The 11627-nt window shown below is 31.1% G+C and overlaps 1 protein-coding gene across 1 annotated transcript; it reads right to left on the bottom strand.

Annotated features, from left to right (window-relative positions):
- Positions 1 to 6339: 6339 nt before the first annotated feature.
- Positions 6340 to 9057, bottom strand: LOC108471427 (protein NRT1/ PTR FAMILY 6.4-like). Its single transcript, XM_053021121.1, has 5 exons — positions 8848 to 9057; positions 8632 to 8752; positions 8329 to 8546; positions 7625 to 8172; positions 6340 to 7526 (listed from the first exon to the last, which is right to left on the bottom strand). Exons 1-5 carry the CDS (start codon positions 8848 to 8850, stop codon positions 6629 to 6631), a joined length of 1788 nt encoding a protein of 595 aa, XP_052877081.1. The 5' UTR covers positions 8851 to 9057; the 3' UTR covers positions 6340 to 6628.
- Positions 9058 to 11627: the final 2570 nt, after the last annotated feature.

Here is an 11627-nt window from a genome sequence, read left to right as displayed (position 1 = left end):
AGTGAAAGCCAAAAAATGAATCTGTCGACACCACACGGGCGTGTGGTCGCCCGTGTGGTAGGCCGTGTGGCAGTACACGGGTGTGTGGTCGACAAGCTAGGCTGTGCACGCAAGACACAAGCGTGTGACACGGTCGTGTGACGGCCGGTGAAGCCATGTGCGAGACACGGGTGAACCACACGGATATGTGAAATTTGGGCTAGGCTGTGTGATCCCCACGACCAAGGCCAATTTTGGCCGCACAGGAAGACCACATGAGCGTGTGAGCCCATTTTTATTAAAAACTCTGTAAGGTTGCACGGGTCGCCGAAGTCGACTGTGACCTGTTGTAGGGTCGGTAAGCATTACTTAGACCCCTAATTTCGTGATCTGATTATGTGATGTATGGTTTGAGCATGTGACACTTAACCTGTAAATCTGATAGACTACATTTTAGCATGCCATAAATGCATGTTGCATTGTATCGGGGTTGGATTGATGTTATATTGGAGGAAGTATTCTGAAGGGCTTTTAAGCCTGATATCTGGAAGCTCAACTGTAATTTTCTGATTATGTACCGCATTTTGGTACAACCTGGTGTGTAGGGATGGGTGGGATGATTTTATCCCCACATGGTGTGTAGGGTTGGATTGAGATGGTCTGTAGAGGCTGGTGGGTAGGATTTTGATGATCTATTTTGCATCTATATCTGAATGGGCTAAGGCCCAGACTAGTTCTGTAATGGGCTTCGGCCCCAGATTGTATTCTAATGTTTGATTATTCTGTATGTTTGATATCTGTGGGGATTACACATTGAGTTTGCGAAAACTCACCCCTTTTCTATTTTATCTACTCAGATAATCCCCAGCAATAGACTGGTCGGAGCAGTGGAGGACTCAGCGATGGCCACATGGTTTTCCGCTTAGATTATTTTCTGTTTTCTTATGATTTAATTTATATTTGGGAAAATTTGATGTAATTAAAGCCTTTATGGATTTTTGCTTAATTTGGGATTTTGCAGGGTTTTACGGTTTTTACTGCTAGTAATAAGAAAACTCGAGTTTTCAACAGAATCAAATGTTTTACGAAATTACCACGCATACGAAATGGTTTTAAAAGCTTCCGCAAAGTTTAATGTTTTGAAAATAGTTAATGACATGTTTTGGAAGATAGCATAAGATAATGAAAAGAGGTACCTATGGAGAAATGGTTTTAACGTCATTGCGATTTCTAAAGCACTGCCATGTGACATTACTAGATTCGGCCATAACATCTAGGCCGGGTTTGGGGTGTTACAGCCAAGACTAGCCATCTCCCTAATTGGAATTGTAGACAACATAATAATCCTTCTCAGTATTTGAATCAAATGCTCGCTTTGATTCTTTTACAAGACTACGGGCTCATTTAGATTATCTACTGAAGTAAGTTGCCTTTCTCGCAATGTAAACATTCTTCCAATGTCATTTATCTTCAGTTTGAACTTTAGACAATCAACAAGCTAATATTTTTTGTCACAATTTCGCTATGCATGCAAAATATGAAAGACAAAAAATACAAAAGATATAATAGTGAAATGTGAAATTAACTTCATTTATTTATTCATCGTTCAAATAAATAGAAAAAAGTTACATGTTTACTACAATATGGACACATTTCTCAACAAATCAAAAGGTGTTGAAAGTATTGGTAGCAATGAGGCAATTTAAAAACTCAAAAATGGCAGCAAATAAACAGGAATATGGAGAATGATGAACAACAAAAGAAAGGTGCAAAACGATAGGGACTATGAAGCAAAGAATGACACTACAATGGTGAGAAGGGAAAAAATGAAGAGAAGAGGGGGGAAGAAGATTGTAATATTCCCATTTTAAAAAAGAGAGAGAGAAGAAGAATATTTATGGTAGAAGTTCTTGAATAAGTGATATATAAATAAATAATGGTATAAGAAATTATGGTCGTTTCTAGAGGAAACTGTTTGACATGAAAACATAGAGAGTTATTACTAGGAGCATGTGGTTAAGTTAAAAACTTGCTATTGAGTTTAATGATTAAATTGAATAAGTTGGGAAAGTATAGGAACTAAACTGCAAGTAATCCGTTTTTATTATGATGGAAATGACTTAATGGCAATTTTACCTTGACTTAAAAAAATCAATGGTTTCATAATGGATTTTAAATGATATTTTATTAATAATAATATTTTAATAAGTAATAATATTTTATTAATTGATATTGTAATATATAAAAAAGAGAAAAAAAGAGAAAAGATAAAATCTTTATCATTTTTCTTCTTTTCACATAAACAAAATGGGAAAGAAAAAAATTTGCTTCCATTATTTTCCTTCAAATTCAAGTATAAGGTATGGTTTTTCTTCAAACTTCTCATAGATTTTGAATCTTTGAAGCTTGCTAGATTTCTTCAAACTTAAGTGAAATAAGTATATTTTTGGATAGGAAATGATTAAAAGATGAGTTCTAGCTTGTTAGAAATGTGAAAAAGAAATAAAAATGGATGAAAATTTTACTTTGTAAATTTGGCTATGGTGAAGGGGAAGTACAGAACATTGGCCATTTTGTGTAATATTGGTGCTAAATGATAGCTTGTGAAGCAGAGTACTCTAGTGAAGACGAAATTGAAAACGGATAATCGAGTCGAAAAATATGTAAATTTTGGACTAGGAAACTTAAGTTGTCATTAAACATGCATATTTAAGTTTGTTTTTATTAGTTTTAGTATTAGAATGGATAAATAACATTATTTCGTATTGAATTGCTCCTATTGTAGTTGAAAACGAATCGAATATCTTGAAGGAGAAAGGCAAAGAGAAGGAGTAAAGCGATTAAAACTTCGTTTTGTGCTAATATCTTATTTTCATTACATAAAGCTTTAGAATATTTAGTTTACTATGACTAGTTATATTGATTTTATTTTTTTATGAGTTTTGGATGAGTTTGAATGATTTAGCTAATAATTATAAAATTATGTTTCGAGATGAAGACTATGTTTTTCATATGATTAAATTACTAGTTTCATGGTTATGATTTAGATTTGAGTATTATGATTTTCGATGATTGAGCAAGAAAATGTTTAATATGTTTCAAATTGGAAGTTTAATTTTACATTATGCAATATGTGATTTGAATATGAAACCAAATTGAAATGTGAGTTATATGAAAATGGAACTGAAAAGGATCATGAAATTTGGTTTTTTTTTTATCCTGTTACAATATGTTAGACTAAATCATGTATAATTGACATGCCATGGAGTCCTTATATCAGAGGATTTAGAACTCCCCAATTCCTAGAGGATCGAGGGAGGAAAGGCCAAATTGGTCAGTTTTTATTATTAGCCCCAATTCCTAAAGAGTCGTGGGTAGTCCCAATTCCCAAAGGGTCGTGGACTACTCTGATAGCCATCATTGTCAAACAACTCAGGATGGTGGATTTGTATAACTGGTTATGAGTCTAAACTTTAGTAAAGTGTCTAAGTTGAAAAAAAAAACAAAAACAAAATTTGAAATTATTTGAATTTCCATGTTGTGTGGATTAAATTAATTAAGTGATTTTGAATTTGATTAAAAAGTTTATTTTCTTTGTTCGATTTGTCAATATCAAAATATTAAAGTTTACTAATATTAGAATTTTCTTTTATTGGGATGTTACTATTAATAATCATATTTTAACTTATTTCTATCAATTAATTTATATTTAATACTTATATAATGATTTATATGATATAAGCACCATTGAGCATAAAAATGGCTCAAAGTATAGTTTGTCTTTTTTTTCGTGTGCAGGTAGTTAGATTCGTTAGATCATTCTAGTAGCATCCGAAGAACCGAAACTCAGCTCAAACAATGTTGGTGAAAAGTTTACTTTATAGTTGATGTAACATGTACCTAGGCTTGTATTTATATAATATTATGTCGTAAACTAAATTTAAATATTTTCATTATGTTTTCTTTGCTAATACTTTATAACTAATGTTTTGATGAAATAGTATAGCGTAGAAATTTAGTTTATCGAAATACTGGAAATTGATTTGGGAGATGATTTGAATGTAGATATTTTGTGAAATCTAAATTTTGCAGAGGGTTTATATAAAATAAGCAGAAATGCAACCAAAATTTTTTATAAAATAATTTTACCACTATGTTTCCTTTTAAAAAATAGATAGAAAAGTAAGATGCTTCGACAACGGAATGTGGCATTTTATATTCAGATCCAACTGGGTCGGCATAAGGTGTCACATTTTAGTAGTATCAGAGCTATCCAAATTTGATACCGGATAAGTAAAAATGTGATGTATTATTTATAGTGAAGTCTAATGTACATGCCAGTATTAAATGTTGAGTTTGAGCTAAAATCGAATGTTGAAATTGCTTTGTTTGAAATTTTGTATAGTAAAATATTTGAGGAATCGAGATATAGTATGAAACGAGAAATTGAAGACGAAAATAGACATAATACACATGGTGAAGAGGGAACTAGTGTTCATCAGTCCCTAAAAACTTTCGAACAGAGACAGTCGGCTCAAGGTGATGATCCATTACTACATATTGTTGATGATTTGTTACAGAGAGTTACTAGTATCGCACCTCGGCCTGCACCTCCTACTAGACAGAGAGGGTTTTTTATTAAAGAAGTAAGAAAACACGGGGTCGATTTGAATATAGATATTTTGTGTAATCTAAATTTTGCAGGGGTTTTATGTAAAATCGGCAGAAATGCTGCCGAAAATTTTATAAAATAATTTTACCACTATGTTTCCTTTTCAAAAAAAAAGATAGAAAAGTAAGTTGTTTCGGCAACAGAATGTGGCATTTTATATTTAAATCCAATAACTGAGTCCGGTATAAGGTGTCACAAAGATGAAGGGGCAGTAAAAGGGAGGAAAATGAGAAAATAGGATGAACAAAAATTTAAAAAAATATGTTTTATACCTAGGTTTACAAGCTTGGACGACACCTAAAGTTTTTTAGGCAAAAATACCAAAAATAAAAGTTATGCAAGGGAAGGAAATTGAACTGAAGTCTCTAAACCAATTACACTCTCTCATTATTTTCCCTTAACCATTAAAATAAATAACTCAATCTTGAAATAATTTTATGAACTTTTAAATAAATAAAAATATAGTGTGACAACTCTAGGTCCACTAACCCAATTTTCTTCTAACCCGATTTTCGAGATATAACATAAATTATATAATTATAATTATAATATTAAAACAAATTATTTTCTACAAAATAATATTATCATTTGAAATTATTCTTAAGGTTAAAATAAAATTGTAATATTAAACAATTTTATTAAAATAATAAATTATAATTTATTATATATTTTAAATATAATAAATGGTTTTATTTGATACATCGTCATGAAGTTTTTAGACTCTACAAGTTGGTTGATAGTGTGACAAGTGTCATATTTATTTATATGATTAATTATTTTTATTTTGTTACTATACCTTATAATATACTTGTCAAACCTTTAATTCGCTTATGGAGTCTAAAAACTTCGTAAGCAATAGTATCAAATAATTTTTCATAAATATAAATGTTTAATAATATTAAAAGTTAGAATATCTGGGATAATATTTTAAAGATTTCAAACTTAAAATAAAATTTATTATGAATATAATAATATTCATGTCAATTCAATATAATTTTAACATAAAAATCATGTTAGTTATAAGGTTTGTTTTTTTCAAAAATTAACTTACTCTTTTTAAAAGATAGTCATTTTCAAAAAAATAAAAATTTTCTTTCGGAAAATTATTTGATATATCATTTGTGGAGTTTTTATACTCCACAAGTGGGTTAAGTACTTGATAAGTGAATTATATGGTGTAATAAAATAATATATATATATATAAATAAATGTGACACTTATCACACCTTCAACGTACTTGTAGAATGTAAAAACTCCACAAATAATGTATCAAATAATCATTATTTATATTTAGTTAACAAGTAAATCATTAAGCTATTTCCTCAAATCAAACTCACAAATTTTTTCCATAAATTATTTTTAAACACACTTTCTAATATTAGGATGTATCAATATTGATGAGCTTGAGTACCAAAAATAAAAGATAAAAAGAAACATTACTATCACATATACTAAATTATGTGACACTCATGCATATCTCTACTAATATTAATTTTTTTATTAAATTTAGTGTCACAAGATAACCGACATCAATTCAATTGAGTAATAATGAAAATACCATTTACAAAGTAAAGTATATTATTTTAAAAATATTTTTACCATTTCATATATTTTATATAGAAGAATAGGAATAAAAATAACATAAGCTCTATTATTTGCAATATTTAAAATTTACAATTCAATCAAAATTTTCTTTATTAATTATATTAATTTACTATATAATTTTATTTTTTAGTCACATCGTGGTATACATTGTAAATTTCTCTATCTTTAATATACATCGATAGCTTACTTCTATGAGAAGAAATGGAAATCACGTCCAACATCTAGAGTTGGAGTAATTAACAAGAAATACAAATAAAAATTCCGTAATTGGACAACCTCATATGGAGCAGAAGAAAGAATAATTGAATGCCACCATACAATTGTCCATGACACAAACATGATGGAACATTTAATGCAATCTTCTAACCAATTCTATGGCTCTATATTTTTCAATGATTGGATGCTTGCCTTCTTCTCCACGTCTTCTATCATTTCATTGTTCAAGCTCTTAAGCTCCTCCTCTCTTGACTCGGGTTTAATAGGCAGATGCGTCCTGTACTGATGTCTTGACGCAAGGATAAGAAAAACCAATAAATTTATAAATCCCAATGCTGCAAGTAACCAGTAAAAGTTATTTAACTTCCCTTTATTCAGATTGGTCCTTAGCCAGCTCTTTTTGGTCGCATGGTCCACAATATACACTAATAAACTGCTCACAAAGAACCCCATTGAAATGGTACTCAGGAAAAGCCCTGTGCTCATGGATTTCATTCGATCCGGTGCCTCTCTAATAAAGAACTCAAGTTGTCCAACATAAGCAAAAGCTTCCCCGCTACCTACGAGGAAGAATTGAATGAATAGCCAAAAGGCACTTAGTTTGATTTCTTTCTGAATCGCCCTTTCCCTCCTTTCTTTCTCAACAACAGCAGCACCCACCATGGCAGCTATAGACAAAATGAGTCCTATCCCTATCCTTTGGAGGCATGTGATTCCTTGGACATTATGGGTAAGTTTTCGAGCCAAGGGAACAAACACTTTCTCATTTAGGGAAGTGAAGAGGAGGATGGTGATAACCAGAAAGGCAGAGAAAGAACCTGCAGGGATCACGAAGGAACCTACTGTTCGGTGCATGGCGGTGGCTTGATGGATTGTAAAAGTAGTCATTTGGGAGTAGATTGTCCAGAAGAGGATGCATGTGGACCAAATGGGGAGTAGTTTTAGAACCATTTTCACCTCCTCAACTTGGGTCACGGTTGATACTACGCATGGTTTATTTTTGTTGGTGCTGGCAGCACAATCGTCATCCAAGACTGCAGCTTTGTCAAGGCACCTAATCAACACATGCACAGAGAAATGAAGTTGTGTTAATTTTCAAGGGAAAGCTCAGAATCTGGGAAAACGGGTGAAACTATTTGAAATCATACTTACTTGAATCTTTTTGTGTGGGGGACCTTTCTGTTTTCATAATCGTTCAAAAGGCTGGGGTGAGAAGGATAAGACTGATTCCTCTTCTTCAGTGCCAAAAACAGAACCCTCCATAAGATAGTTAAAGGGCTTCCCTGAGGCCTTTTAAACCTGTACCAGGGTGTTCCACAAAGCAAAACTGCTAGTGCAATCACCATTGTTGCTGCTGAAATTCCATATCCCAACCCTCTTCCTATATTGTCTTGTATATATACCAGTACAATCACGCCAAATAAAGATCCAATGCTGATGCCAAAGTAGAACCTACTTATGAAGAAAATCATAGCATTCTCCTCCTTGGGATCCGTCACGTCGAACTGATCAGATCCGAAACTAGAGACATTAGACTTTATTCCTCCACAACCAGGTGCTATTGTGTATAGTGCCACATACAGCAAAGCCAGTTGCCGGCCGTTTGCCTCGATGCACTCATGATGCTGTCTTCTATAGTCATCGCAGGGAGGAGGTCTCATGCTTGGAATTGTTGTAGCGACTGTTAGTAAAATCACTCCCTGGTGCAAGATGATATATGATCTCAGCTTGTATTTATAGCTTATGGAAGGAAAAGTCTCGAAAATATATATACACACATATGTCTAGTGATGGTTCTTGATTTGCATTCATGTAATATAAAGATACAACTGTGTTTATTTATGAGAAAAACTCACCAGTGAAGTTATTGCTGCAGAGATTGCAACTGTTACGTATCGACTAAGCTTGGCATCAGCTAAGAAACCTCCAAGGAGACCAAGCAGGTTGAGAGTTCCCATGAAGTTGGTCACCATGGTTGCAGATTTTGCTGCTGAAATATGCAAATCTCCAACCAAGTATGGCACTAAGTTCATGGATATGCCCATCACACATATCCTCTCTGAGAGCTCACATCCTGCACCAAAGTTTCCATTCATATTTGCAAAGATGACATAATATATAGGTAAACCACACTAACTATTGAAATTCATCTTAAGCACCTAAGATGAGCCCTGCAGGAAGCCATCCACCGGTTTTCGACTTGTCCACCGGGTTCCCCCGGTAATCAAGCACCGCATCATCATTTAACCCATCTTTCTCACCATGGCTTCCAGCCAAAACCTGTTGGCATCCAAAGCAAAAGAAACAAAGTATTCATAAAATGAGAAATTTATCTAAGCATGCTAGTGAAAATTTCCTTCAGGAGGAAACTATACCATGATTGAAATGACCTTCAGAGGGTATAGGAAAAAGGTGTTGTTTAGCTCCAAATACAAAGTAGAATAAATAAAGACCTGGATACCACTGCATGTAGTGTGTTGGAGTTAAGATAGCATGAGGTTTTAAAATTGGAAGATGATGGTCAATTTGGTGTTATTATGACCCTGTGGTCAGGGTGCTCTCAAGTAAGAAATGACAATCCAAGTTCAGACATGTTACACGGTGATACGATATGATATAATAATATGATAAGAGGTCGGTCGATGTTGACTATCCTGAACAGCCAAATTGAAGGTATTTGTATCACACCGTTTCAATTTTGTTATTGGTCTTTACCAGCCAATACTGATCATATCAAGTTGTACATTCTTTGTCTTTAAGCTGCTAAACTTTCACAACTATAAAATTGAGTGTACAAACATTTTATTTTTTAAAATGAAGAAATAATTACGACTATATGATATAAACTATTATAAAAAGAAAACAATTTTTTTATAACCAAGTATACTAAAATTTTATTTGAGTTTATTAGTTAATATTTAATTAAAACAAATATAATTTTTATTAATGTATGGAAGTGTTATAAGCATGCTTGTACAATCATTGTATATAAGTCCAAGGACCTTCACTTCCTTATTTAATGTGGGATTAACACTTAGTTTACAGAATTTGTCTTGATATTTTTTTGCTTGGAATCTCATAACAATCTCATCATGGATTTCTCCATTTTTGTTTACACGATAATTCTTCATCATTTTTGCCTATCTTTATCTTTCACAAATTTAGAATGTTTTCTTATCTACTTTACCTATCATAAGGCTTAATGAAATTAATTTACTAAACAGGCCTAGCAGGTCACCCGGCCCTCTAAAATAAAAAATTTTCTATTTAAACTCTTTTAAAATTCATAAAAATTTAAATTAGAAAAGTAAAATTGTACTTTGACACTCCCTAAAAATGATAAAAAAATTAATCTAATCCTTTAAAAATTATAAAAATATAGATATTAAAATTATGAAATTCTATTTTTACTATTGTCAAAATATACAATTTAATTTCAGCCCTCCTAAAAACTTTTAGCTTCCCCAGTTAATTATTTTTTAATAACTAAAATTCATCTCATTTACGTTAAAAGATAAAATCTTAATACTTTTATCAGCTATACTTAAACCTACTTTTAATAAAAATAAAAGATTACATTAACAAAAATTAGAATAAAGAGGCTAAAACAACAAAACTAAAATAATAGAGTATCAATTTTAAAATTTAAGTTTTTAATATCACGTGTTACAAGTAATTTTATGTGTTCATTTTTTAATTTATTAAATAATATTTTTATTTCAAGTAATTAATTTAAATTAGAATTATTCAAATCATTTAACATCATTAAAATATATTAATTATTCTTATAATAAAATATTACAACTATAAAAATTCAGACCATAATTAAAATATTAATGAAAATAATAATAAATTTTGAAAAAAATTGTAATTTTTAGCTACTAATTGAATAAATTTACTTAAATATTGGAGGTTGGAAGTGTAACTTAATATGAATATCAGTGTAATTTTAAATTTAATAAAATATTTTCTTCATATTTAAATTTTAATATTAAAAATAAAATATTATTTTGATTTCAATTTGGTAAGATAACTGTAACATTCCTATACTTGATCCGACCTTCGAAAACTGATATAAGAATATTACACATCTGGTGCTAAAGTGATCTTAACTAAACACTAAGTAATTTTGAACATTAACTATAGCATTATAACTTATTTAACTCATTAATTATTATCTTAAATGTTTGGGAACATTATTGATTGATGGTTTACATTTGAAAGTGATTTAAAAATGATTTTTAAGAAAAACAAGGGGCAAGTATCGATACTAAAACATAAGGTATCGATACCTATAACAAGGCATCTATACCCTTGATCAGTATTAATACCAAAATAGCATTCTAGAACTCGAAATTTTCAAATTTTTAATGAAGGTATCAATATCTTGCCTTTAATATCGATACCAAAATTGCTTTATGTTTTGAAAATTTTTTATTTCAGGGCCCAGGTATCGATACCTAATCCCCTGATATCGATACTTTAGGTCAATTTTGCTCAAAAAATTTGGAAATTTTGTTAAAAAACCCCTGCAAATAGATTTGTTAGAGATAGTTAGACTCTTACAATTGATTCTTTTAAGAATGAACCAATTCAACACTTAAAATCTATTTCAAGCAATTCTAAGACAACCATGCTTAACCAATAATCATACCACATATGCAATTCATACTTTTAAACTTTTAATAATTCATTTCCAATATTGCTAAAGTACTTCATTTAAATACCAAAATAAGTAAAGTTTCAAAGGTTTGCATTTTAATCCCATTTTACTAAGTTCCATACCACATCACCTATGTACATGTCATTTTATATTAAAATTTCTCAAACTTGGCAATGTGATGAGATGAGTAGCTAACGGTCTGGACTTTAGCCCATCAAATCTAATTGTACCTACGCATTGAAATAAACATGTTAATCCGATGAAGGCTTAGTAAGCACTACAAGAATAAATGAACATAACATATATTGTAACAGCCCGTTTTTAGGTCAAATCGGAACAGTGATTTTGGGACTACAAATCCGAAGTAGAAATTTTAATTTTATTATTACTTTAGCATCTACAGTATGATTGAATGATTTTGTGAAAATTTTGTTAAGAAATTTTATCGATAGAGTGTCCAATTTGACTAATAGGACTAAATTGCAATAGGCA

This window comes from Gossypium arboreum, chromosome 11 (genome assembly GCF_025698485.1).
Source record: "Gossypium arboreum isolate Shixiya-1 chromosome 11, ASM2569848v2, whole genome shotgun sequence".
NCBI lineage: Eukaryota > Viridiplantae > Streptophyta > Magnoliopsida > Malvales > Malvaceae > Gossypium > Gossypium arboreum.
Note: the sequence above shows the minus strand (reverse complement) of the source record. Positions and strands in the feature narration are given on the sequence as shown.